A 27,972-nucleotide genomic window follows, 5' to 3' on the forward strand; every position below is an offset into this window, starting at 1 on the left:
ACCTTAGATTTTTACTTCTGTGTTCTTTCATTCTTGCAGGGGAAATATCCTCAGTTGGTGGAGACCACACGTTTCTTGATTTGGCTCAAAGGTAAGCAATTTTTAGGTCAGAACTCTTTAATCAAAACTGGAATTTGCATCTCTTTATAACTGCAACCTGGATGAAACGGGCCAAATATTGCGTGAGATGAGATTGAATGAGCAGGATTTGGATAGTGACAGAAGTGTTTGTTTTGAATATTAATGCAACTTATAATGATCAGAATTCAATGCGATTTTGGTGCACATGACCAGGTGTTAAAATGTACATCCAAATTTAGTTCCAAGAAAGATTTTCTGTAGCTTTTTAAAGAAAAACGTATCTGTTAAAGAATTTGTGAGAGGGTTAAATCTGGTTATCTGATATCTAAATCAGATATGTATCAGTTTCGCCCACAAAATGCACAGTCACTACACTTTACAGTATATTCTGTGAAGCGCTTTGAGATGTCTTGAAGACATGATAAGACGCTATATCAAATGCAAGGATTATTATTAGATTGTAATTGTATGTCTCACAGTTGGACATTAGCAAACTGGTTCTGTGTAGCCAACTATCTTCTTGTCAGGAAAATATAGGTAGCTATGAATAGATGATTTGAATGTCCTGCATTCAGTTTATCTCAGCCATTGAACAGCCCAATTACACATAGGTTATGTAACTAAATCCGTTAATCCGTGCTAATTGCTTACATTTCATCTGTTTCACTGTAATAAGGTTTCATTTGACGCAATTCATTTGACTGAACAATGTACTGGAGCGAATTATGAGGTTTTGTAGAGCCCATCTTTCCAACTGATTTGAAATGTCATATACATTTAATTGTAATAACGACTAAATCAAGGTCAATCCGTGCTATTTACTTATGACTCATCTGTTTCAAACTGACGTATGTAGGTGTGCTGATCTGACCGATCAGAGTTCTTCAATGAATTATTTTAAGGTTTTTCCTAATTGCCTGAAATGTCAAGCGCATTAATTATGATGAAGAGTTATTCAAAGTTTCATCTAGGAGTGAATAGCTGACTGTGGAGAGGCCAGATAGATTAATGGTCTGAGCAGGCCTGACCACATTCATTTGCTTTCTTCTCTGCATTCATATTAAAGCTGCAAAGTTTTGCAAACATTTCCGATTAAAAACAGAAGGAAATCCTATTTGTAAAGGAGTTCTTGTGTACAGTTTATATTTAAATAGGCCTTTTTATTGGATTTAAATAGACCCATTTTTGCAGTATAATATTTAAACTGTTCTTTCGTCTGGTAAGTGCTTGACTAGCCTCACCTGCCCAGTACTCAATCCGCGACTGTTTGTGGGACACTGCTGTGCACAATCGGCTGCCACGTTTCGCCAACAAAATATACAGTCAATTTATTTTACGGTATATTCTGTGAAGCGCTTTGAGACATCTCAGAGATGTGATAAGGCGCTATATCAAATGCAAGGTTTATTATGCAAGGATTACTGCCATTCACACTCCCTTTGAAGGTCAGTTATGGAGATAGATATAGTAGTGAGCCTTTTGGGTAAGGAACTGGGGGTGGTCAGACAACAAGGATTTGCAGCTCCAAGTTAATTTACAGTGTTACTTTTAGAAGTTGGAAATGCAAAAAAATACTTACTGGGCATTTACATGATCTCAGTCATTTTTTTTGTGAAGCAGAATAAATGCGTTTAAAACCATCAAATCTCTCTTTAAAGCGTATCTTTTACTTGTAATTAGATTTAAGTAGTTTTAGTTTTATATGTATTACTGTTCACCTGTCAGACTTGAAAAATTATGTTGGCGGAGCATGAATCAGAATCTATACAAATTTATAAAAAGATCCATTTTCTAAAATCTCGGCATTTTTGGGCAGAATTTATTTGAACCACAAACTCTATAGCGGCAGAAATATTAACTGTTCTGAAGTACACTGCCTCTTGCAATGTCATACAGTAAATAGCTCCTTACACCAAAAGGAAACTTGTGACCAAGGTCTAAGCAAGAGTCTCGTTTGGAGCATTTAAGCAGGTCCATGATAAATTTCTGTTGAGGTAGATGCTGTTCCACCATGTATGATTAAATTGAATAATCTGCTGAAGCTGTGGAGTGGGACACTAATCCTTAACGCACTTGTTAATCTCAAACACCACTGTTCTTAAGATAATAGATCTTCTGAGTGCTCAACAGAGGAGATTTTAAAGCGAGAGAAATGGTCCTGTGTTCCCTCTCTGTTGAGGCGAAGCTGAACTGAAAGTTTGGGGCAGTATTTGTGTTGCTTGGGTGTGGAATGTTTGTACAAGTCGTTCAGTAACGATGAGTTCAGGGAAATGGAGGTCAGCTAACATGTGAATGACTTGCCTGATGCCTTCTGCTAACCTTCTGAAAGTTGCCAATGTCTCTCTCAACATTTTGCTTCCAAGCTATTTTGGTTTATTTTATTTTGCTTTGTATAAAGTGAAGGCAAAATGGCCTTGAAGCTTTTTCTCCGCGTTTAGGTTGCTGTGAGAAGATTCCATGCTCTCTCACTCACTCTGTGCTCTCACTACTCTGTACACGAATGCATAAGTGCCTTGGACATGCTTAGGGCACATTTTTGGCTCCTGGCGTGCATTTAAAGCAAACGAGCATGCTTTCCAAAATTAGCCCCATCTACCGAGAGTCTCTGTTCTCCTTCTCTTTGGCTAGTCCTCGCAACCTACAGCATGAAATTCTGTATCTTCGAAAGCAGCTTGAGAGTGAACGAAGTCAGCTGCAAAAGCAGTTGAATGACCTCCTGCTTCAGAATCAGTCCTTGTCACAGTCAACTAAAGAACAACTTGACCAGTAAGTTTATACTTCACATTGCTGCGATTAGGCTTTCTTTTTTTTTAAAAAAGTGTGATTTTATTTTCACTCTTTGAATGTGTGTGGCTACTGTTCAAATTAAACTCAGATTATGATTTTAAACTTAATTGGAAAATTAAGCTTAAATATCATACAAAACAGTGAGTGTTTTGTTATGAACAGATGTTTTGCCCACAAACGATAGTCAATGTACTTTACAGTACATTCTGGGAAGCGCTTGAGACTCACAATGACATGATAAGGCGCTATATCAAATGCAAGGATTATTATTTGAATTCTTGTGTCAATGATACAAAATGGGTGTTCTGGAGTCGGACTTTCTTGGTGGGAAAGGAAGCTCACTGAAGGACTTTGTAGTTGTATTTCTGCGTTGTAGCAAGCCTACAGCAATTTTGTTATGTATTTGTCAAGATACCTGCTTCCATTTCCTTTACCACAAACAAATTAAGATTCTCTCAGTGGAAAGTCATGTAAAATACTCAGTAATAGTTAGCTGCAATAGTTAGGTGTAGGTGAGGGTGCATCCATTCAGGATATCCCATTATCTTTACAACCTTCTCCAGCCCTATTCTCCATCTTCCCTCTCTGGAACTCTCTTCAAAAATCCCTTGGCCCTGCTTTCTTTTCTTGCCTTCAACTCCCTCCTAAAACATCTTTCTGATTATACCTTTGATCCATATCCTCAAATTCCCCCCCTTTTTGTTGTTGCTTGGTGATTTCCCATCATCATTGTGACTTGCTTTGAGAAATTCATCCTACGTGAAAGGTGACATGCACTTCCTTCTGTATGTGGAGGATAATGAAATGGGAACACTTCGAATTTAACTTAGAGGAAATTACAATGCGTTTAATCTGACCATTTTTCTTCTCTGCAGACTTACAAAAGAGGTTCAGGAGAAGAACAAAACCATTTGTCACCTGGAGCAACAGCTAAGAGCTCAGTCGCACATGTCCAACAGCCACCTCTCTTCATATTGCGAGGCATCGGATCAGAGCTCCGTTCGTTCACACGAAAGTCGGTCAACCACTCCCGAAGCACGGAAGATTGGTGAAAACCTAATTCACGACTACAGTGTTCGGCACAGTCGTTTACAGAGGAGGCTTTCGCAAGATTCAGACGGTACATTGCGTCTTTTGCTGTTATTATTGGGCGGTTTTTGCCTTTGAAAAAAAACTACTTCGTGCCTACTGTGTCCTCCACATATAAAATGATACTCTGCTTCCTTAGAAATCTCTCTCCAATCAAAATAGTTGCTCTTCCATTGCATTCTACGTCCATCTATCTATACAAGTCTCTTCAGGTTTAAAAATTACTCAGATGTATTCCGTGCAGAAGGTCCATTCTGTCCCGCACATTGTAATTTCTGAATTTGAGGACACTAGAATTCCTTTAAGAGTCTGAAATTATTAGGCGATTTAGCTTGTAGGTTGTCCAACTCACAGCGACTCAGAGGACTGACTAGGATGTGGGTACACCTTACACTTCCTGTTCAGTTATCTGGGTCAGAGTGGGCCAACCTTTTGGCTGGTGAGGGCCGGATGCCCTATTTGAGAAACGGCCGCATAAGTGATATTTTTGTGTTCCCTTCCAGAGACATCACATAACAACAACCTTTACGGGTTATGAAGGGAGTGGGTGGGCCAGATGAAATGGAGTGGGGGATGAAATTGGCCCGCGGGCTGCCAGTTGGTCTGTCCTGATCTATACTGTCCTGAAGGTCCAACACAACACAGCAGCTTGCCCAGGGAGGCAAGAGAGGGCTGACGAGTGAGCTCTCCTTTCAGTATGACCAGAACAGCAGTCTAGAGTCCAGTCACTTGCCCTCCCTTTCCACTGTGGCATAAAAGGGAGAGGAAATAACGAGGAAGGCAGATTTTACAAAACTCCAAAAAAACAGAATTAAATTAATTTAAAAGGAATAGAAAGAATTTAAATCCAATTGAATATTCCTTTCACCTCCTGCTTCCCTTCCTCAAAACTGTAGATCTGTTGATTATGTTCTAATACAGTGCAGTTTCTTGCATGTTTTTATTCATTTCAGATGTTGAGCCTATAGGCTTCATTAATAACCTGTGTTCAATATGTAATGAAGTGTTCTTGTCACAACAAAGTGGGTTTTGAGGCCAGATATCTATTCATGCAGATCTATCCTTGACTGCTGCTTTGCAGGGAGGGTTCAGTAACCTGGTGCAGAGGTTAGATATTTGTTTAAAAACAAAATCCTATTAAACAAAGCTCTAGTAGTAATAATAATCTTTGCATCTTATCGCATCAGAAGGACGTCTCAAAGCTCTCACAGGATTCACTGTGAAATGGAGTGACCAACAACAAATTGCATTTATATAGCACCCCTCACGCAGGGTAACGTCCCAGAATTACTATATTTGTAGGCAAATGCAGCTGCACAATTGTGCACAACAGTGTCCCACAAACAGCTGTGGAGTGAGCAACCAATTTTATTTGGGGGATTGTTGGCCAGGACACCAGGAGAGAGAAACTCCCTTCTCTTTTCGAATAGAGCCATGGGATCTTTAACGTCCACCTGAACAGGCTGGCGGGACCTCTGGTAGTAACCAATATGAAGAAAGATTAATAATCCAGTCCTCTGTTTATTGTCTTGAAAGGACTTTAATTCACTAACATGAAGCAAACGCGGGTAGCTCAGCTGGTGTAGCTTTCCTTCGTGGCTTACAAAGCTGCATAATTTATCGCCAGTATCCTGTTTAATCTGAAAGGCACACTTATCAAATGGAAACCAAAGACAATATGATTGAATTCCTTTGATACTGGCATGAGCAGGTTCCCAGGGCTGGCTGCAGGTGTACTGCCTGATTGGGTCACTTGGCGATGTTAGAGTCGGGATCCTGGCAGCAAATCCTCATAAAAGTCGATATTCAAAAACAAATCGGAACAATTTCGCTATCGCTTAGGTGGCTCGAGTTTCTAAATTTCTTCAAATTAAAGCGGTGAAATCCTCAACTGAACCTCTGATACCAATGATGGGAATTGACGAGGAGAAAGTGAGCAGTGAGGAGGTGAAGCGAGGGAACGTCATTTGCGTGCGTGGGAAATGGAGGAAAATAGTTAGAGCTGCTAAGGAGGAACGGGCAGGTACAGTGAGTGGCATGTGCTTACATGAAAGCTGCTGTTAAAAAAAAACTGCAAGTTGCCTTAGCAGTTGCAATCTTTAACTGCTAATAAAACTGATGTGTGCGATGTATGTTTCCATACTTTTGAGGGAGTATTATTTGCAAAATTCAGTTGGGTGGTGATATTTTCCAAGAGTTTACGCAGGCCCTTCAGAGAAGGCATCAGAATAGCTTTGAAGACTTTGGAGACAAGAATTTCAAATTATATTCAAAGCTATTTTCTTTTCTTCTCGTATTTGTTGACAATTTGTGAATTTCTACTGTAAACGTCTTCAAGCGGCTGATTTGGGGGAACTCTAGCTTTGTGGCTTGCTCCTCCCTACCTCTGTGATCCATTGACAGCAGATCAACATCTCCGCACGGCGGGAACTGGCCTGCTCCATGTCCCCCAGCCTGCCCGCTCCACCATTGACAGTTGGGTCTTCAGCTTCTCTGCACCCATTCTCTAGAACTCCATCCCGGAATCCCTCTGCCTCACCCCTTGCCTTGCCTCCTTGAAAGTCCATCTCAAGAACTTCCTCTTTCACCGTGACTTCACCCACCTCCTACTTTTTACCCTTTGGGTGCAAACCCTTGACTTTCCAGCGCTTTGGGATATCCTTCCGACGTGAAAGATGCTATATAAATAAATGTAATTTGTTGATGTTGTTGAAGCCGGAGTTTTATTTCTTTAGTGTGGGTACTACAGATAAAATAAAGACTCTTGTATGACTGTTGGCTCCTTTATGTTGCTGTACTTTTAGCTCAGTCCACTGAATCTAGGACTAATTTAGAATTCATACAAATATTATGATAAGTTCTTGTTTTTACCAGATATTGCCAAGTACCGATCATCTTCTCAAAGTGGTTTCTCAGCTGCCGGCTCGAGTACAAACCTGCAGATTAATGAGCAGACGGCAGAGCGAAAAACACGGTCTGGACTTTCCATCACTCCAGATGACAAGGCGCTACATCCTGGTTTGTATTCATTTTTTAATGATATGTGATCTACACTTGTGTTGGCCACTGGGTGAGAACTTTATGTAATGCTATTAAGTCTTCAAAGTTTAAAGAATTTATTTTTTTAAAAAAAGATTTATTTAAAGATAGTGAAATTGGATTGTAAGGCACTCACCACTGCCATCAACGGCCCTGGCATATCTTTTTCAATATCTTTTAACCGAATATATGTCTCTGCAGCCCCAAAGTGTGCACTTACTTCTTATGTCAATACAAAATACTCATAATAATTTGGTCTCAACGACGTGATAAGGCGCTATATCAATTGCAAGGAATATTCTTATTATGTCAGACTCCTAGTCAGTGAGCATGTTCACAATAGAAAATCAGATTGTGTAGCTTCCTAAATGCAAATCGCGTTTACAGGTTGTGTTTCTAAATCCATATGCCAGAATACTTTTATTCACAACTGTCCCACTCTAGATTTGGAAACTGATTTGGCTTGACCTTTACAATGGTGGCAGCAAATATTACCATTGTTCAAAATGAATTCTCATTAAGTGAGCATAATTTCAAGATTTTGATGACTTTAGTTGCATTTGCAGACGTGATGTATAAAATCCTCTTTGTCTTTCTACTGTACAGAGGATGTGGCAGGGAGCCCATTGCCAGTACAAACGTTGCCTCACAGTGACAGGACAAGTGAAAATGTTGGTGCTCAGACATCTTTGCTTAACCAGAAGCTGTTTGAGCTGCAGAGAGAAAACGCCACCTTGCATGACCAGCTGAAGAGCAAAGAAGACCTGAATGAGACATTGAGGACGGAACTGGACTTGCATCGATCCATCTTGACAGAGGGACAAGAGGGGACTGGTCACCAGACCACTCGCTCACTCGACAGTGATCGGTCTTTAAAATCGAACCAGCAGATTGCAATGTCCAAAGAGCAAAGATTTGACTCTGGCCTAAGTGCTGCAGGTATGACATTTAATGAAGTGCTTTGAGGCATCTCGACGATGTGATAAGACACTACATCAAATTCAAGGATTATTATTAATAGTCAGGTCATTGGTTGGAGTACATCTGTAAAGGACACTTGAAATCTGAATTGTGTCTCGTGTTTATCCTCGTTTCCCTCCTTTGCATATACGTGAATCAATAATTTAAAGGGTAATAATCCCTTCAAAAAAATATATATTTTGGTCACTCAATCCACGACTTTGTGGGGACATTGTGCGCTGTGCGCAATTGGCTGCCGCGTTCGCCCACAAATATACAGTCAATTCACTTTACAGTGTGTTCTGTGAAGCGCTTTGGGACGTCCTCCTGACGTGAAGAGCGCTATATCAAATGCAAGGATTATTATTATTATTATTATTGCTATGCCCAATTGGCTGCCACATTTCCCCACAAATAAACAGTCAATTCACTTTACAGTATATTCTGCAAAGTGCTTTGAGATGCCTCAAAGACGTGGTAAGGCAAGATATCAAATGCAAGGATTATTGTTATTATCTGAGGTTGCTGTACAGTGAGGTTCTTTCATGTCATTTCAGAAGTGGAGACACTTGCTGAGCTTCGTACTAATGCAACCTCTTTTTACCTTAGATTTATTAGCTGAGCACCTTCATGAAATCCGCAGCCTGAGGGAGCGTCTGGACGAATCGATCAGAAACAACGACCGGTTAAGAGAACAACTTGAGCGGCGACTGGCTGAAGCTGAGCGTGATCCAGGTGATCAGACATTCCTGCCACTTGCTACCTGTGCTGAGAAGCAAAACCCACAAAAATAATCAGAACTCCGTTAGAAGGCGGATGTCGGAAGTCCATAAAATTCCAACCCGATGGAACTGTCAGCAACAACCTAAAAGTTGTCCCTATGTTTTAGTGCAGGGATCAACAGCCTATGCTGAAACCAACCTCGGGTCTATAGGGCAGCCATCTTATAAGCAAACCAGTGGGGATAGGGACCTTAGTCCACACTCCAAACCAGTTTGGCTAAATCCAGTGTTAAATGTACAGTCAATTCACGTTACAGTACATCCTATGAAGGGCTTTGAGACGTCTCAAAGACGTTTTAAGGCTCTATATCGAATGCAAGGATGATGATTATTATTATTATCTATTCAACAAGCTTCAGCTCTGCCCTGCTCTTCTCCCACCCGGCTTAAACAAAATCCTCCGCATGGTTGCCAAAGTCACTGCAGATCCTGAGATCAGCTTGAGTTAAAACAATTCTTCTCGCTTTCAGCTTCCACAAATATCTTCATCCACGGCTCAGAAGAACACAGTCACCTGACCGACAAGATTCATTACCTGAAAGAACAAAACCAGGCTTTAAAGGAGGAACTGATGAGAGGTTCACGGGGTAAGTGTTTGAGCGAGTATTGCGCGATCAGGAGAGACCAGTCCTGTAGATAGAATCATGGAATATTACAGCGCATAAGGAAGCCATTCGGCCCGTTGTGCCTTTTCCGGCTCTTTGAAAGAGCTACCCAATCGGTCCCACGCCCCAGCTCTTTCCCCATATCCTTTTGAAGTTCCTATCCAATTCCCTTTTGTAACTTGTTATTGAATCTGTTTTCAGCACCCTTTCAAGCAGTGCATTCCAGACCATATGAGTTCAGGGAATTCCAGATCAGGGAAAATAATCTTCCACAATGAGTATTAAATAGTTTATTTCCCGAAACTTTCATCTTGATCTGTTCTCCAAGAAGCCATTTGAAAGCTTTTGAATGTAGCACATTGGGTTTGCAATAGAGTAATAGTTTATTATAATCCTTCCATTTGATATAATGCCTATAAACATTTCAGGGCTTTTCTCAGATGATTTCTCACTCGTGCATAGTGGTCATACAGGGTGACTAAAAAGTTATGATACCATTACAATGTCTAATAAGTAAATAAAGAAATGATTTTTTTTTTAGATGATAGAGTAGCTCAGTGGTTAGAGCACTCACCTCGCAAGCGAGAAATCTGGGTTCTATTCCCGGCAGGACAAAACCTTGGGCAAGTTTCCTTACTCCAGACTCCTGATAATAATCCCTCAAAAAAAAAAAAAAAAATTGGTCACTTCAATCTACGACTTTGTGGGACACTGCTGTTCGCAAATGGCTGCCATGTTTCGCCCACAAATGTACAGTCAATTCACTTTACAGTATATTCTGTGAAGCACTTTGAGGCGTCTCGAAGACGTGAAAAGCACCATATCAAATGCAAGGATTATTATTATAGCTTCACGACTTTTGGTCTCCCTGCATTTGTAGGTTAGTTGACAATGTCGTCAAACTGGGAAATGAGTAGTTGGAAATTGCTGAGAAGAATAGGTCTGATGTTTATGAGGTGTGAAATCGTGGAAATGAGTTGAAACTTTCTCTTGCAGACAAGCAAAGGGAAAACGAGAAACTGAAAGAGTCGCTTTCGAAGAGGAATGTCACCATCGAACACCTGCGCAGCGAGTGCGAGCGAGTGAGGAGGGAGCAAGGGCGACTGCAGGCTAAAGCCAGCAGCGGTCACGAAGAAAATAAACGACTCACTGACGAGCTGCATCAAAGTTGCGATGAAATCAACAGGTATTGGTTGAAGCGCTCCAGGACGCTACCCCACCTGCAGGTCGCTATATAAGTGGTTGTTGTTGTTCTTGTTATTCTAGCAGTTGGCAAAGTCGCAAAGCAATTTAATCCAAAACTGAAATAGTTCGGGAAAGCAAATAGTTACATCTGTTTGAATTAACTTAATGGTTGCAAGTTCCTTTTGTGAGACTGTGTGATCTTTGCCTGAGGAATCGGCCAGTTAGAAGGGTTCATGTGTTTCTTTGTGTATTAGCTACTAGGTAGAAGGTTGAATTTAACTTGTGGGGGGATTGTTTTTGAGAGAAAGTTAAAAGGAGGGCGTGGTGCACAGATTGGGTTTTGCTAGTTTGCTTTCTGTGACAGGTTACAAAGAGAGCTCGCCTTACAGAACGAAAAGGTTACAGAGAACCAGCAGCTCCTGAAATCACTACAAGTTGAACTTCGAGTATACGAGCAGCTAAGAGAAGCCAAGGAAAAGAAAGCAGGTATTTATACAGCCACATACATACACACCATATACATACATACGTAGACACACACACACACAACTTAAAGCTTATCACATCTAATCTTGCTTCACATAAAACCTTGGCAAAATGATTTGCTTTAATTGAGATGTCAAACAAAAAGTTTTTAACCTCGGTCGATGCTTATTTCAGATAAGTCGATGTCACGGGTCAGATTTTTTTTTGGCCTCTCTTTGTTAGAATAGCTGTAAAGGAATTTTCAGGGTTACCACAATCTCACAAAAACCTCACAAAAACATTTTCTCCCCACCCCTAGAACCCTCACAAGATGCGACCTGTGGGCCAGCAAAGGATTCCCAGGGTCCACTTGATCTGAGTGAACTCCTGGCAGAGATCCGCAGTTTACGGATTCACCTGGAGCGCAGCATTCAGACTAACAATGCTCTGCGCCAGAAGCTTGAAGAACAGCTTCAAAAGGGAAGTGGGAAGAACGACAGCAGCCCATCCACTATTAATATCAATTATCTTCTGGCTAGAGACCAAACATCTTCTGGGAGCAGACGCTTTTATCAAGGTAAGAATTTGATTCCATCTCCTTTCTATTAAGAGAATCGATGTGTTAAAAACACCTTTAAATTTGGAGGAATAATAGCGTATGAATGTAGCTGATGTAATATGAAGATCTTGTTGCTCAGTAATGATGATGTACGTCAGCAGGGTGTGGATGATAACCCACATCCTGCCCGTATCATAAGAAAAATAGGGGAAATCATTAAAGAGCAGATGAACAGTGTATTATACAGTATTTCTTTGCAGATTAATTCAATTGTAATTAAACTTTGACCATCCTCTTCAGATAAATGTTAATAATTATCCTTGCATTTGACTTAACACTCTATCTTGTCGTTGAGACTTATCAAAATGTTTCACAGAACATACTTTAAAGTGGGCGAAACGTAAATGGTTCTGAGAATGCCATTTCAATATTCAACTATTTCCTATAAATGATGGGCATGTTACCAGTAAAATGATGTGTGTGTGTTTACCACAATGGCTCTCCTGACTCTTAACACTCACCAGTGTTATAATCCTACTGTTGTGTTTGACAGATTTCAAAGCTGACAGATCTGATGCTGCTGGAGATGGTAAAGAAACCTTCCAATCTCTTGGAATCCCAACTCCAAAACCTGCCGATTTCCCCCCAGAAGTCAGTGTCACAGATGGTTTACTGTTCCGAATCCCGGGTGAGAATATGCCAAAATGACTTTCCGATTGAATTTATGCTTGAAATAGATATTGCACTAATAGTATTGACCCAATGTAATTTTGACATTGAATTAATATTACTAAAAGGCGCATGTGGAGTCCTGTAGCTCAGTGGTTAGAGCACTCGCTTTGCAAGTGAGAGACCTGAGTTCAATTCCAGGCAGAGGGCGAAACCTTGGGCAAGTTTCCTTACTCCACACAGAGCCTAATAATATTCCCTCCAAAACCAAACACAATAATAAATTGGTCATTTTCAATCCACGACTGTTTGTGGGACATTGCTGTGCGCAATTGGCTGCCGCATTCGCCCACAAATATACAGTGAATTCACTTTACAGTGTGTTCCTTGAAGCGCTTTGGCACGTCCTCCCGACGTGAAAAGCGCTATATCAAATGTGAGGATTATTATTATTATTATTATCCCTTTTTTTTAAATCCGTGTTAGAATGTTTGGTATTCTTGCACGTGTATTTTTGTCTGTAATTAAAAATAATTTAAAAAGGGTAATATTTAAATGCAATATTAATGAATCCGCTTTCCATTCCAGGAGTCAAATCTCTGCCGAAAGATGACGTTGACAGCTCGTCACACTGCAGTGACAGTTCAGTGGAGAATCTGTCACACAAACCCGCCAGACCTGTGTTAGGCCATCGGATCTGGGCGGACAAGAACGGACGGCTTGTGGTCGGGCTGCTGGAAGACTACAGTGCGCTGCGCAAGCTAATCTCAGAGGGACGGCTGCTGATTCGGGCCATGGACACCCGCCTCCGAGATTGTCTCAACACCGTTGCTCAACGGTCCACAGGCTCAAAGGTAAAGCTTTGTACTTGAAACACGGGGAACTATTAGGACAAACACTGAGTAACTCCATGAAAAATACAGTAAACGCCTCATAACTCATCACTCCAAGGGAACGAGTTCAACAACAAAAACAAATTACATTTACACGGCGCCTTTCATGTCGGGAGGACGTCCCAAGGCGCTGGGCAGTCAGGGATCTGCACCCGAGCTGGTTGTTGTGATCAAGGAGGGGAGAGGTAGAGTTCAGTGACGAGTGATGATGCCCTGCAACAAAGCATCTCACTTCTGTTTAACAACAACAACTTGCATTTATATAGCACCCTTCACCTGGGGTAGTGTGTCCCAGAGCGCTTAACGCCTCCTCCGTCAGCACGGGTGAAATTCGGGGGAACTTCTTTCAAGTGTAAATTTGGGCGCGACGCCATCACCCCGCCAGTGCTCAGAGCAGCTTGTTGTAGGTTCTGACCTGCACTGCGATCACTTGCACGCTTCACAGCTGTGCTGCTTGGGAAAGTGATTTATTTAAGAGTCTGATTCACCTCGGGCTGTGTTTCCCTCTGCTTCCAGGAACCAGATGAACCTTTCTTAAAGGACTTCTCGTCGGATATCAGCGCCATGCAGCGGCTGCTCGAGGAAGCTGGGCGCTTTCTAAAGCTCTTCTGGAGGGTTTCCCTGCCAAGTCCTATGGCCAACGCTGGGGGTCAACACAAAACGGTACAAACAGCAGAGAGACCGCAGTGCAGAAGGCCTCGTTGGTTTTTGCTGCTTCCCTAATAATTTATTTTATCTTTTCCCGTGTACTTTTTTGTGTCTGTAATACAACAACAAATGACATTTCACACAGCGCCTTTCATGTCGGAACAACATCCCAAGGCTCTGGCCAGTGATTTGGATCCGAGCAGAGGGTTGGTATCAGGAGGGGTGGGAGGGTAGGGATGGTAGGAGGGTGACCAAAAGCACGGTCGAAGAGGAGGGTTGTGAGATGGGCCTTGAAGGAGGCAAGTGAGGGGGTGAGGCGAAGGTGAGAAATTTCTGGAGTCCTAGGGAAAACATATACCTAGTGTCATCAGTCCTAAAATGCTACTTACGAGTTCAGGTTCAACAGAGAAGTATAGAAAGTTCAGTCAGCAGATAATGGCTTGAGCAGTGAACAAATTCACCATCGCCACAAAGCTTTGTGTTTGGATTTGGATTTGGCCAATTTCTTTATACTGGCAATGTGTTCCAAAACCTGATTCATAATAGCAAGTGTTGTCTCCTAACAGTTACAGAACAGTCTCTCTGTGTGAATTCCTCAGCTCACAAAGTAATGATACAGCTCATTTGCCCAAGATGTACAGCAGAAGCCGAGTTTTCCTGATTTCTCTCTGATGCAGTTGCCCCCTGGATAGGGGATTGTCAGCTTAGGCTCCATATCGGCAAACACTGCTCTTTGGCTTCACTACGGACGGTGAAAAGAAGCTTCGAGTTTTACTAAAGCTGCCGTCAAATAATGAGCTTTTAAAACTCTCAATTGCATGATAAAACGGGTCTTTTCTGACCACACTACTAACTCCTATGTAATATATGTGTGCAAATGCTTTTCCTCATTTAGGACAAAATTGTGAAGGACGAAATACATCAGCTGCGGAAGAAATTGACTGAACAGGAGAGGCTTCTGTACGGCACGGTTAAACGCCTTCGCACAACAAACCAGCTTAAAGAGGGCATGGAGAAGGTCATCATTGACCAGTGTGAGTAAACTCCATCCTGCAAACATATGGGGGGGGGCTATATAAGTACAAGTTGTTGTTACTTTTAAACCAGTTTCTAACATAAACTTCTGTCCCCTTTTAAAGTGTCGCTGACCCACAATGTCCTGAAGACGGCTAGAGGAAATCTGGAGGTAAGAACATTTGAAGAAACACAAATCTTTGATAAAACATTTAAAACATGCCGACCGACCGGGGCTGTGGACACTAGAGTTCAGATGTATTTGTACCTTCTCCAAATCAATCCTCTCGACTCGTTGTAAAGTTGTGAAAGCGGTACTTTATTTTGACAAAGCTCCACATCATCAAATGTGAGTTTGAGCTAATTTAGTACTGGAGATATTGGCTGGAGATATTTCCTGCGGGGTAGAATCATAGAATATTACAGGACAGAAGAAGGCCCATCGGCCCATTGTGTGTGAGCCGGCTCTTTGGAAGAGATACACAATCAGTCCCACTCCCCTGCTCTTTCTCCATAGCCGTGCAAATGTTTCCTTTCCAAGTACCTGTCTAATTTCCTTTTGAAAGTTATTATTGAATCTGTTTCCACCAGCCTTTCAGGCAGTGCATTCGAGACCGTACAACTCTCTTCTGCCAGTGGAAACAGTTTCTACCTATCTACTCCATCAAAACCCCTCATCATTTTGAACATCTTTATTAAATCTCCCCTTAACCCTCTCTGTTCTAAGGAGAACAATCCCAGCCTCTCTAGTCTCCCCACATAACTAAAGTCCCTCATCTCTGGTACAATTCTGGTACATCTCCACTGCACCTTCTCCAAGGCCTTGATATCCTTTACAAACTTGGAACAGGGATTTTTTTCCTCTTAAAGTCTGATTACAAAGAGTTCTAGTGTAAACCTGGTCTCCAGCTCGCTCCTGATGGGCACTGACACGGCTTGGTAACAAGGTGACCTCAGTCTTGCCCATAGCAGTATGGTCAATATATGTTCACAGGTGCTGAGCTCTCCCACATATGCAGTTTCTAACTATTATTTCCCAGGGATGTATAATAATAATAATCCTTGCATTTGATGCTTAGTATGCTCAGTATTCTAAGTTATTTTGAATGTAATGAAGTGGCGCTTTTAATTGCAATGTATTTTTTTTAGAGCATATTTACGAAAAGACAACAGTTCAGCGGCTTGCAGTTGGGTTTGACGTTCTCTCTGCACTCCCGCTCTTGCACATTTCTCTGTGTCCATCTGTAAACGCTTGTGGTTGTGAACTTCTCATTTTGCCTTTTCAAACTTATTCACTTCAATGTTTTATTCCTCTTCCTGTCTCCCTCCTCCTCCTCTTCTCTCCTTCGTCTGAGCTGTTGCAGATGAATCATTACATGGTATTTGGTCTTAAAGGCTTTCCGAAGCCAAGTGAAGGTTGGTGAAGCATTACTGCTGCATGCTAGTGCCTAGTTCACATCCATTTTAAGATCCTGTTCTGGGTGGTGTCAGGTTGGAGTTGGCTCGATGGCAGTTGGCCGAAGATTGTCCCAGTTGCTTTATAAACCCACACACCTAGTTTTCAAGCGCTAGCTGGACTGACCAGCGCTATTTAGCGCTATACAGTAACACAGTTCACTCACTGCTCCTTAAAGGCTATGTAAAGTTTTGAACCGTTTGATCCAGATTCACACATTGGTTCCATCCTAGAACTTGATCATTTTAAAAGCTCAGTGAACCTGGCATAAGAAGATTGCATGGCGGGTTAATGGTTTCTGCGTATTTTCCTGATTTCTTGACCGCTCAGTGATTGGTGTCGGTTGAATTCTGCTGTGTGTAGTTTTAGGTTTAGTGAAAGCTGAAAGTACTCCTTTTTCAGCAATATATTTTATTTTGTATATCAATAACAGCTGTAATGTAATCAACAAATGGGAAGGAGTGAAATATTTGACTAGATGTTGATGTCCAAAACATTCCGTTTGGCAAAATGTAAAGGATTAAGGAAGACAGTAAAAAAAAACTCATAAGTTGCTATCACTCGATAGTTCCACACACCACAATACTAACAACATTGACAACACTGTGATCTGTTAATTCTATATACCTACATTTATTTTTCATTGCCATAGTTTTTGTGCCAATTCTTAGATTCCACCCACATTAAGGGTTATTTTCTATATAATGATCGAGAGTGGCTTCACCTACTGAACTGAGTGATTGGTAACACTTATGACTGCACATCTTGGAGGAGGGAAAACTGCTGTATAATATTCAATAATTTCACTTAAGTGGGGCGGTAATCCTATTGTTTTCACAATTGCAGTAGCAATATTCACGCAATTTTCACATGGAACAGTAAAAGATTGATGGGTTAGGATATTATTTGCGGAACAAAGGATATGTAATCTTTTGAAATTGTAGATATACGCAAACCAACTAGCTGGCCGGCCGGCACAGGGAGAACAAACAGACTGACTTCCTGTTGCTTTGCAATTTCTTATTGATCTGCTCACATGCACAGGTACTCGCTCGCTGTACTTCTGTGACATGGTGTGTGTGGATCCTCATCTGCTTGTGGTGCCTATTGCAAAACAGTTGGAACCACATTTTCTTTTGACCGCAGTTATTTTGTTGTGTGGTATTTTGCAACTCGCTTGGAAAGTTGTTTGATCACTTGACTCTGATAGAACAACCTAGTGGTGTCTTTGAGATGTATTTTGGTGGAATTTGTTTTTCCTTCTGTAGACACAACCCTCCGATATCCCCCTGGTAAATGGGAACTAATTAATCCAGCGGCCCTCGATGGCAGCGATTCCAGCAAAGATGCTGCCTCTACTTCTGAAGAGAAACACGACTCCTTGACCTCATCACTTTGCAGCTATTGAAGAAATAACTATTTTTAAATGCCCGTATTGTTTTGTTTAAAAACATGATTTGAGCTTTTTTTGCACAAGCTGAGTGCAGAGTGAGATCTGCATGTCTGTCCAATAAACCCTTCTCAAATACTTTGCAAAGGACTTTACACTCTGAACGGTACAGCTGTGATTTCAGATGTTACCTTAAAAAGTGAGATGAGCAAAAAAAAAGGGATTTTTATTCAAATGGGATTGTAGAAACAGTGTTTAACAGTGTTAAAATACTTTTTTTTTAAACTGCAGACTTTCAGCAATATTGTAACTTTGACCTCTGGTAAAATAGTTTTAGATGTGAACCTCTGTACATTCCCTCAGTTTAACAATAAGTAGACTGTAAAAAAAATCATTTTGTAAATAATAGAGGGGGTGTATGTGTTTTGTTGCATGATTTTTTTAATTCTGTGTAACGTCTCTTTTGTGGCTGTTGAGATGCATGTTTTAAAAGGAGACAATGGTATGTATACTGCCTTGCCCTCAAACTACTCCTTTTTTTATTGTAAAGAATTCTTGCGAGCAATTCCAAAGTGTGAGAAAGGGCCTGCCTTACTGTACATTTTGCTGGAATGTATGGACCTCAATCAGTGTTCTTTATTTTTCTTAATACATTTTTATATTGTCACTGAACTTGTCATCCATTTATTTCTTGATGTCTGTTCATTTCGTGTTGCCTCTGGACTTGAACATATTTCAGGCAGTGGCAGATATTAATAACCAACACTATTTGAATTCATCTTGAATTTAATGCTGTGATCTAACTTTGAATGAGTCTGAACTACACAGAAATTCTCATCCGTTGCCACCTTTATTACAAAACACTCGATGCAAACACATTTCCAGTATAGTGCTTTCCAACAGTGTTAAGCTATGTAAACATGGTCAGGATTTTATCACATTTATTTACAATTCTTGGCATTTTACACAACAAATGCTTGTAATTTGAACTTTGTATTTATTGCACTACTGCCCTTCATGCAGTCCAATAAGTGACGAACTGCTTCCAATAACTGTAAATAGGTCACACTGACCTGTGAAAAATCTCCAAATGTACGCTGAGCAGAGTTCCCTCAAGTCAAATGTAAATCGGACGCAATTCCAATGTCTTTATTAAGAAACCCCAATGGAAATCACTGTTTATTTAAACCCACTGTATTGCTATTAACGAATTCGCAATCTAAACTAACAAAATAGTTTGTAGAACAACATTTACGTCTACATTTTAAGTACTTCAATTTTCATAAAGGTCCAATTAGGTGCATTGTGTACTTGCAGGTTAGGTTTAGTTTGCTCATATTTTTGAGTGATATGATAATTGACAAACCCAGCACAAGACCAAGTTTTGGCTGTTGCTCATATTCAGTAGAGATGTATTGTGTAAGTCTTGAAATGCTTCAGAGTAAAAGATGGGTCTTTTAACAGCACCGCTGGGGAAAAGGGCATTTTACACCAAATACACAGGAGGTTTTGATGACTACAGTTTAGAGTATTCAGCTGATTTGCTTCAAATACAGTCTACAAATACCCACTCAATGTGGACGTTGGTTGTCTTATCAAATTAGGGATTGAAAAATCACAGTATAATAAATATCAGCAATGCAGGATTCTCGCCNTTTTTCCCTACTGAAGCAAGCACAGAGTTGCTAAGCAACCTTCATTGAAATAGCATCTCTGTCTTTTATGAGCTGAAGATACCCTTTGGCAAGACCCAGTGAAGCAAACGTCAATTAGGAAGAGCAAAGAGAGAGAGAGATTTGTGGCTGATCTGGATCAACTAAGTGCTGCATCTGAAGGGCTATGAACGGTTTCTCAGGGATGCCCGCCATTTTAGTCAATCTTCGAGCACACGAGCAGCCATTTGGATCTTTTCGTTCAGTTGCTCTGGAGATTTCAGCAGTTCTGTTAAGCTGTCGCGAGGCATCTCAAGCAGCATACCTACAGAAGGGGATGCAACATATTAATGCGAGCAGTTTGGGCTATGAATGACTCATTTAGAACGAATAGGTAATTATGATGGGGGAGGAGGAGAGAGGACTTGGGTATGCTGACCGAAAGCACGGTCAAAAAGATGTTTTTGTAAGGGTTTTGAGGGCAGGAATAAAGGAAAACAACAAATTACATTATAGCGCCTTTCACCTCAGGAGGAAAGAGGCTTTGCAAGACAGTGGCGGTGGGGAGGGGGGTGAAAGCAGGAGGAATGAGCATTAGCTCAGAATCAGAGGCCTCTTTGAATACATTAAAAAGCTGTGCTCCATTGTTCTAGTGATCTAAATTATCTTTTGTGTTCGGTTGAGCCAATCCTTCACCATCACAGTTTATCTGTACTTTGCTCCTACAACCACAACAGCTTCCATTTATACAGCTACCCTCACGTGGTGTAGCCTCTCAGAGCTCCGACCGGGTATCAAAAGCAGAACAAACATCAGCGAGGGGCCAATATCGATTATATAAGTAGATATTACATCACTGTGTTCTCACCGTGTGTCCCTTCCATACACCTTAAAAGTTACGAATCCACTAAATTCGTACCTGTTATCTTGCTTGAATGCTCGCTGTACTCTGTGTTGTTGATGTAGCTGTATAACTCCTCGCCGAGCCGTTCTGTCTCGCTGTCCGGCTCGCTCCCATCGTCACGCATCAGCAAGCCAGGTGGAACACAAGTGGCCGAATTCAGCAGGGCCGTCTGCGCTTGCTCCACTGCAGTCTGTAGCGCCAGTCTGTCAGTCAACAACTGCTGCACAGTAGAAGCTTTCATTTCTAACAGCATGCCTGAAACAAAAACGAGTGGTGCTAAAGTATAGGGTATATTCGATTTTGCAGCATTGCATAATAGATTTCTTATCTGGATGTTGGTTTGCTGTTCTTAAAAACAACCGGTTTCCCAATTAAGGCTGATTTTAAGAATTCTACAATTTTGCACGACCTTAAATTCTACAACAACAACAATTTTCCCCCTTTTATAGTACCCTCCACCCAGGGTAGTGTCTCAGAGCGCATAACAGTGGCGGAGCCTGACACAATAAGGTCTCTTTTGAGACGTCTCAAGTCCTAGCGTTGTCCACCGGTTGCCCAAAGTTCACCCCTCCATCACTGCTTCTTTGCTCTGCTCTGACTGTGTTTGGAGTCCAGATGACCTGTGAGTGTTGGGATGATGCTGCGGTAGATTTATTGCTTTAGATTCATATTCCATGAAAAACAACCAAAGCTTCCTCACCAGTGATGTTAGCACAGTTCTGTCGGTCGATCTTCTCCACCTCTACAAAAATCTTCTCTCCCAAACTCTCTTTCATGTCAACAAATTCTGAATATTCGGAAGTCGGCCCATTGTCCGGCAACACTCTAAGCACATGGAAAGACGTTTCAAATGTTTCACTCCTGCTCTGTACACAGGGCATTGCAGAAGGTTCTCGCTCAAAGTCAACAAAGTCCTGACACGCTCATAAGTTGAAGGAAATGGTCAAAGAGTTTACTTAACCTGACGCAACCTCCTTGTAGCGTTCTTCCAGCAATTCAGATATCTAATTCCTAATCCACATACACAGGCAACGCTTAAGGTAATGGGAGCTCGGACCTAAAATGCTTCTACAATTTTCAAACGCGTCACCTTAAAGCAAGGGTCAATCTTAATTCACTGCGTTGACATTTGCAATCCCCTGCCATCTCAAAAGCAGCTTGCTATTTTCAGTCCTGAGGAGAAGCCCTTAGGACAGATTATAATGAGGTTCTGATTTTTACCCTTGGGTATTATCACTGCGTTGGATTGATAGTCACGACCCAGAACATAAATTACAATGGGAATGTTTTTTTTAAACTCTTGAGTTAACAAACCGATCCAAACTTACTGTTCAACTGCTCGCCAAGCGATGTCAATCTGTTGTTTCAATAACTGTTCATCGCAGACCAATCGCTTCACTTCCTCCCTGCCCAACTCCAGCAGCATCCCTGTGGAAATGAACACGCTTTTAACATGAAGGGATCTTTTAACCTTTCCAGCTTCAAAATGTCTCTCCTGCTTGGGAGATACTGCAGCCTCAAAGCTTCCAATTGAACCGATGTGAACATGAAAGACCATCCCGAGATCAACTTTGATCCCTTCATCCATTGCTAATAATCCACTTTGTTGTACAGGCCACAAAATACGCAGTCACTACACTTTACAGTATATTCTGTGAAGCGCTTTGAGACGTCTCCAAGGCGTGATAAGGCGCTATATCAAATTACGATTATTACTATTTAGTTTTATAGACAATCAGAAAGTCTGATAAACTAACCGGTTATTTTCTCACTGTGTCCAGTGTTGTGGATGTCGACCAGATCATAGAGTTGATCCCCAAGTGAATCAGTAGAATCAGAATCCATATTTTCTTGCTCACCTTTAGATACACTGAGAAGCCAAACAAGATACTGTTTACTTTTCCTTATAGATACAAAATTAATGCTGCCAATAAATCTCGCTCCAAACTAACTGCATTAATACAGCCCCAATTTCATTCATATAAGAAACACACAATATCAATACCCAAAATCATGTTACACAGATACTGATCAACCAATATCAGTACCTCACTAATACGCAAAAGATCTAATCAGATTTCAGCTCTTACTTTATTCCAAGTTTGCTCTGAAATCAGCCTTATCCCTCATTTCTGTAAATGCCCCTTAATTCTCCTGAAAATAAGTCAATGAAATATTGTGCAACATCATTCCGCCAATATATGAAGAAAATGATTATTAAGGATGGAACAGCATTCAGAGATTAGCACTTAAAAAAGGATAAAGAGGGTATCGTTTTAATTAATTTAATGGCGGCAATGTTTAAAATGGTTGAACTTTCCGTCCTCCTCCATAAACACTATAGATTTATATTGGGATGCAAAACTGAAAGAAATATTAAATGCATTACACACATATTTAACCACATAACCACTCCGCATTGTGTTTTTTGTGGTGTCTCACCATTTATCTGTCAACAACTGAAGTGCATTAAATGCTTTGTGAAGAGCAGTGGCCAGCAGTTTCTCATCATGGACCATCTGTTCCAACAGAGTAACTGGCAGCTCCAACAGCATCCCTGTAAGAGGCTCGGAACAAAAGGATCAATGAGTTATTTAGCGCATGGGAATGCAGACAGCTATAACAGTGCAGCTCAGTGATCTGACATGAATAGCAGCAAAATTGTACTTCCGCAAGTCAATACACAGTCACATCCACTTTACAATATATTCTGCGAAGCGCTTTGAGATGTGATAAGGCATTATTATCAAATGCAAGGATTATTATTATTATCCTCCACATAAATAGCAATATCTCAAAACATCTAACTAGGCATTCCTGTCAACATTGCAGAGTTTAAAATCGATAGATCCAAAAGTGAAACTGTTCCAAGGATTGTTCCAATCAACCTAGCAAATGTTATCACATAATAGACATTTTAAGCATTCTCACCAAAAGCGCTTTGCTCAAATTCACAATTTCTGGAAGTTTGCTTTGGACATTCACTGCAACAAAGAATGTACATGTAATATGACTGTACCTGTGAGTTTTCCAGCCTTTTCTGGATGCTCTGGGACTATGGCATTGTAAAGTTTTTCCCCCAGCATGTTCAGTTGCTCAGATAAATCGGTGTTATCCATTTAAATCATGTGTTACAACTGAAGAAGCTGCAGGTCTCACGTGTGAATTGCACAGTGCCCTCATCAAGCTTGTCCTATACGCAAGACGTCATCGATACATTACTACAGATTTCTTCTTCAGCCACTGCAACAGTACTGTAATAAAATAAAATAACTCAGCCTAAATATTATGCATCGAAATTTTTCATGGACACACAGAAAATGATACTTCAATTTAAGACCGGTGACCTGGGTTACAAATGCAATCCAAGCTTTCATGACATGTTTAAACTGCCCATTATGGATGTAAAAGTGGGGGAGGGAGGTTGGAGACTGAAGCATGTCATATTTGGTGCAACGAGTATCCAGACCAGATGTGACATGAAATAATAATAATAATAATAATAATCCTTGCATTTGATATAGCGCTTTTCACGTCGGGAGGACGTCCCAAAGCGCTTCACAGAACACACTGTAAAGTGAATTGACTGTATATTTGTGGGCGAACGCGGCAGCCAATTGCGCACAGCAATGTCCCACAAACAGTCGTAGATTGAAAATGACCAATTTATTATTTTTTTTTTTTTTTTTGGAGGGATTATTATTAGGCTCTGTGTGGAGTAAGGAAACTTGCCCAAGGTTTCGCCCTCTGCCTGGAATTGAACTCAGGTCTCTCACTTGCAAAGCGAGTGCTCTAACCACTGAGCTACAGGACTCCACAAAGCCCCTGGTTGTCAAGTTGGTATCCAGATCAGAAGATCAGTCTGGATGAAGAAAGCCTTATAGACCATCTGATCTCATCCCTCCAGAATACCCACACTACCATCCCGTCTCCCCCCACCCTCTCCCAAACACAGCATCGAGCTGCTTTTTAAATGAGTACTAGTGACCCGGCCTCTACAACTTTTCCTGGCAAACCAGTTGTTAATTTCCCTCTGGGTAAAGAAAAACTTCCTGATGTCTGTCCTAAAGTTCCCCTTTACAACTTTAAACCGGTGTCGTCTTATTCTACAGTCTTATTCTTAAGTCCCGACATGTCGTAATCACCTTAATAATAATAACCCTTGCATTTCATAGAGCGCTTTTCACGTCTTCCGAGACGTCTCAAAGCGCTTCACAGAATATACTGTAATAGTTTGTGGGCGAAAACGCGGCGGCCGATGGGGCGCACAGCAGCGATGTCCCGCAGACAGCCGCGGATCGAAGCGACCGATTTTACCAGTGTTCTGTTTCTTGAGGGATTGTTGCCCGGAGCGTGTGCGGAGTCAGGAAAAGTCTCGCCCTGACCCTCCGGACACCAAACCCGGGTTCTGTCGCTCGCAAAGCGCTCGCGCGGCTCTCACCGCTCTCACCGCTCAGCGCTGCAGGACTTCGATCGCCTTTAAAATCTCACCTCCCAACGAGGTGCCCTGTCTCAAAACTGGGGATTATTATACTGATGTCATCATATTATACCATTAGTCAAAACTACTCCCTCCTTCACCTCCTGTAACTGTAAACGTTCACTTCTTATTGTTCCAAAACAATAATATATTTCGCCCACACAATGCACAGTGCGTTCTGCGAAGCGCTTTGAGACGTCCCCAATGAGAGGTTATAAAAAGGCGTTGAATCAAATGTGAGGATTGTTGTATTACATTACATTATTATATATCATTACTATTTGCGACTGTGCTCTGTTACTCAGAGCAGCGTCTCTCACCCGAGGGCCCCGCGTCGCGGTTTGATGACATCATCACCGGCGCGTCACTACGCAACGTCACTCAGCCTCCTCGCCCCCTCCCTCCCCCACTTCCGGTCCCTTCCGAGGTCATGAGGGGGGGGAAAAAAAGAGTCCCGTTGCATAAAAGGCCGTTTAACGGCAACGGAACCGCCGGAGAGAGAGAGAGAGGAAGAACGGTTTTAGTTGTTGTGGGTTTTTTTTTAATTAAAAAAAAAAGAATAATTAATAAAGCGGTTGAAGGCGGCGGTGACGTTCGGGGGGAGGAGAGGGCGGTGTGGAGCTGGCGGAGTGATCGGGCGGCGCGCGGAGGGTGGTCAGGCGGCCTCTCGCGCGGCTTTCTTCCTTTGGCTCGTGGCGCGCGGAGCAGTCAGGTACCTCCGCCCGACCCGCGGCCTCCGCCCCGGGACCCGCCGTCACCGCCCCGGGACCCGCGGCCCACCGTCACCCGCGCCACGAACTCAATCCCCCCCCCGGGCTTCAACTCAGCCCCCGCCACACACACACACACACACACACGAGGCCCTACAGAGGAGGGCGGGTGAGGAGACTTCACACAGGTTTAGGCCTCGCGGTGCCCGGGAGCTCAGGCGGGAGGAGCGAGGCCTTAAAAGGGGGTTAGTGGTGGGTGGGTGGGGGGGGAACGGCCAGTGGTGGGGGAGTGGGGGGGGGTTACGTGTCTCGAGTGTCCCGGGGCCGGGCTCTGGGCCGGGAGCGTGACCTGCCGGCGAGCCCCGGGCCTGGCCTGGGTTTGCGGCCCAGTTGTTGTCCAGGAGCACGAGCTGTGAGTGAGATGTGCCGGAACCCTCACACTGGGATCCCAACCCCTGAACCCCACTCACTGTCCTTCCCCAATCTACCCCCTCCCCCCCCCCCCCCACACACACACACACACACAAAGCCAAGGAGTCCGGCACAGGTGCCCTCGGGAGACCGCCCGGTGGAAGCCAGATTGGCCGGGTTTCGGGTTTCTTGCAGGGAATACCGTCTCGCGGCGCAGTATCTGGTTTGGGACGCGGTGTGTGTAGAGGCGCTTCGCCCGGGCGGGCCGGGCCGGGGCGGGAGGGGAACCGGGTGGAACTCGGCCGTCGTGAGCAATCCTTACGTGCTTGTGAGCTCAACTCTCGGGACTGAACGGTTTCTCTGTTTGGTCGGTTTAGGTGATCGAAAATGTCGTCTCACTTGCAGTGGATGGTCATCCGTAACTGCTCCAGCTTCCTCATTAAAAGGAACAAGCAGGTCTACAGCACCGTAAGTACCGACCGGAGGGTTCAAGCGCAGACCCTTGACTATTATTAATAATAATAATCCTTTACGTTTGATACAGAGCTTGTTTAGCCCACAAACTATTCTTTGATGCGCTTTTGAGACGTCTCAATGACGTGATGAGGCACGATATCAAATGCAAGGATTATTAGTCTTGTCGCGTCATCGAGACATCTTAACGCGCTTAGCACGACCTGTTGTCAAGTGGTGCAGTGACTGCATTTTGTGGGTGAGACCACGTAAATTTCGGAGTGGTTTAATTGAAGAATGGTATCTGACCCCTATGTTTTAAGACAAACTGCATCTGCAATTAAAGGGTTGTTGCAGATCCTTCCACCATGTTCACTGATCGAAAATAGGCATCGCCCAACTTCATTAAGGTGGCGACTACATTTGTTTGTTGTCTTTAGCTCTCTCTCCCCCCCCCCCCCCCCCCAAAAAAAAACCTGGAGACTTTTGCTCTATGCTGGAGACTTAGATCTTTAGTTGATAGAATGGTTCAGTTTGAATTCTGATTGATTATAACATCAAGATTGAGAAGTTGTGATTGCTTTTACTAGAGTTAGACCTGCAATGGTATGTATTTTTTGTCTTGAATTTCATTGGATTGATCTTGCTTAGGAGCCCAACAATCTCAAGGCCAGGAACTCCTTCCGTTACAATGGACTTATCCACCGCAAAACTGTGGGTGTGGAGCCAGCAGCTGATGGGAAAGGGATTGTCGTAGTCCTCAAAAAGCGAGCAGGTAAACTGTTCATATTGATTCTGTGGCTGGTATTCAGTCTCTTCATCTGCTCTTTATTTTCGTGTGTGCAACATACCTGATCTACAGCGGATTCTCTCTGAATAGCCAGGTTCTTAGTTCTTTGCCCTTTCATTTCTCTGTACCACACACCAGCATTGGGATAAATTGCTATGTGATATTTATTAGCTACAGAAGATGAATCCAGAAATCTACCTCTGAATATTTTCCCCTTTTGGAGCAAATATCTTTTTAGATCATTTGCCATCACCAAACAGACTCTAAAATCTTGATTGACATTGTCACTGTGAATCGATCGGTCACTGCTTTACTCAGATTGCCTTTTGTTTTAAAATGACCTGTAACAAGTTACACATCTAATTTAGGTCAACGCAAACCAGCAACATCCTATGAGAAGATCACCGTGAACAAGAATGCTCGTGCTACCCTGAACAGTTTGAGACACATCATCCGCAAGAATAATTACAGACGGGACCTTCGAATGGTATGAGAGCCGGTTCTTTGCTGTGATCAGTTGTATAATAACTAATATAGAGGAGTAGTGTCATAACAACCACTGAAATGTACTTCAGATATGTTTTAGCAACTGGTTGGTAAGTTAATCCCACCCGTACCTGTGTGACTGACCTTTGCATATTGTTAAATTCCATTTTGACTATTACAAAAAAAAAGCACTTTAGTTGATTAAAGTTACATGTAAGTTTCTGGATAAATGGTGAGAAATTTAAGTGGGAATATGGGGGACTGGAAGTTGGAAATGCCACATTGGTCCTCACAAGTTATGGTTTATTTTACTTGTATTTTCAGGCTGCAATCCGTCGTGCTAGCGCTATTCTGAAGAGTCAGAAACCAGTTGTGGTCAAGAAGAAACGCACCAGGACTGCGAAGAGTGCATAAACATCACAGTTTCACGTGGTTTAATAATAAATGAAGATTTAAGTAATTCT

At 42.2% G+C, this 27,972-nt stretch overlaps 3 protein-coding genes across 10 annotated transcripts in view; 2 read left to right on the plus strand and 1 right to left on the minus strand.

Moving 5' to 3' along the window:
- The window catches only part of cdk5rap2 (CDK5 regulatory subunit associated protein 2), a 57,342-nt gene extending 39,053 nt beyond the window's left edge, over positions 1-18,289 (plus strand). For 2 of the 3 annotated variants that reach the window (XM_042337570.1, XM_007902798.2), the window contains 17 exons: positions 40-91; positions 2,710-2,847; positions 3,744-3,988; positions 6,832-6,975; positions 7,603-7,935; positions 8,566-8,691; positions 9,209-9,325; positions 10,340-10,529; positions 10,893-11,014; positions 11,313-11,570; positions 12,106-12,240; positions 12,810-13,075; positions 13,631-13,777; positions 14,658-14,796; positions 14,902-14,948; positions 16,141-16,192; positions 17,501-18,289. In XM_042337570.1, coding sequence (XP_042193504.1) covers positions 40-91; positions 2,710-2,847; positions 3,744-3,988; positions 6,832-6,975; positions 7,603-7,935; positions 8,566-8,691; positions 9,209-9,325; positions 10,340-10,529; positions 10,893-11,014; positions 11,313-11,570; positions 12,106-12,240; positions 12,810-13,075; positions 13,631-13,777; positions 14,658-14,796; positions 14,902-14,948; positions 16,141-16,192; positions 17,501-17,640 — 2,651 coding nt within the window. In that variant the 3' untranslated portion in view covers positions 17,641-18,289. The remainder of the gene's footprint in view (positions 1-39; positions 92-2,709; positions 2,848-3,743; positions 3,989-6,831; positions 6,976-7,602; positions 7,936-8,565; positions 8,692-9,208; positions 9,326-10,339; positions 10,530-10,892; positions 11,015-11,312; positions 11,571-12,105; positions 12,241-12,809; positions 13,076-13,630; positions 13,778-14,657; positions 14,797-14,901; positions 14,949-16,140; positions 16,193-17,500) is intronic. The other variant, XM_007902801.2, reaches the window with a different exon arrangement.
- Positions 18,290-18,453: 164 nt separating this feature from the next.
- LOC103184661 lies at positions 18,454-25,035 on the minus strand. 5 transcript variants are annotated; one of them, XM_007902802.2, is made up of 8 exons: positions 24,979-25,035; positions 23,198-23,432; positions 22,621-22,735; positions 21,936-22,048; positions 21,507-21,606; positions 20,879-21,003; positions 20,194-20,433; positions 18,454-19,599 (listed from the first exon to the last, which is right to left on the minus strand). In XM_007902802.2, the coding sequence occupies exons 2-8, from the start codon at positions 23,295-23,297 to the stop codon at positions 19,496-19,498; spliced, it is 897 nt and encodes a 298-aa protein (XP_007900993.1). In that variant the 5' UTR covers positions 23,298-23,432; positions 24,979-25,035; the 3' UTR covers positions 18,454-19,495. The 5 variants fall into 5 exon arrangements, with proteins under 5 accessions (XP_007900993.1, XP_007900994.1, XP_007900995.1 ...); XM_007902803.2 differs by having other exon boundaries at positions 24,937-24,991; XM_007902804.2 differs by lacking the exon at positions 24,979-25,035 and adding an exon at positions 24,760-24,827.
- A 255-nt stretch (positions 25,036-25,290) lies between these two features.
- rpl28 (ribosomal protein L28) lies at positions 25,291-27,968 on the plus strand. Of its 2 annotated transcripts, none has more exons than XM_042337138.1 (5): positions 25,291-25,370; positions 26,157-26,247; positions 26,884-27,007; positions 27,391-27,509; positions 27,833-27,968. In XM_042337138.1, the coding sequence occupies exons 2-5, from the start codon at positions 26,167-26,169 to the stop codon at positions 27,920-27,922; spliced, it is 414 nt and encodes a 137-aa protein (XP_042193072.1). In that variant the 5' UTR covers positions 25,291-25,370; positions 26,157-26,166; the 3' UTR covers positions 27,923-27,968.
- Positions 27,969-27,972: the final 4 nt, after the last annotated feature.

Source organism: Callorhinchus milii, unplaced genomic scaffold (genome assembly GCF_018977255.1).
Source record: "Callorhinchus milii isolate IMCB2004 unplaced genomic scaffold, IMCB_Cmil_1.0 Scaffold8, whole genome shotgun sequence".
Classification (NCBI taxonomy): domain Eukaryota; kingdom Metazoa; phylum Chordata; class Chondrichthyes; order Chimaeriformes; family Callorhinchidae; genus Callorhinchus; species Callorhinchus milii.

Bases quoted from the DNA above. Each gene is read 5' to 3' on its own strand.
- LOC103184661 (XM_007902802.2), bottom strand. From the start codon at position 23,297: ATGGATAACACCGATTTATCTGAGCAACTGAACATGCTGGGGGAAAAA. The intron at 22,736-23,197 runs GTACAGTCATAT...AGCCTCTTACAG, and splicing joins AAAGGCTGGAAAACTCACAG to GGATGCTGTTGGAGCTGCCA. The intron at 21,607-21,935 runs GTTAGTTTATCA...TCATTTCCACAG, and splicing joins ACACAGTGAGAAAATAACCG to GGATGCTGCTGGAGTTGGGC.
- rpl28 (XM_042337138.1), top strand. From the start codon at position 26,167: ATGTCGTCTCACTTGCAGTGGATGGTCATCCGTAACTGCTCCAGCTTC. The intron at 26,248-26,883 runs GTAAGTACCGAC...GATCTTGCTTAG, and splicing joins ACAAGCAGGTCTACAGCACC to GAGCCCAACAATCTCAAGGC. The intron at 27,510-27,832 runs GTATGAGAGCCG...TTGTATTTTCAG, and splicing joins ACAGACGGGACCTTCGAATG to GCTGCAATCCGTCGTGCTAG.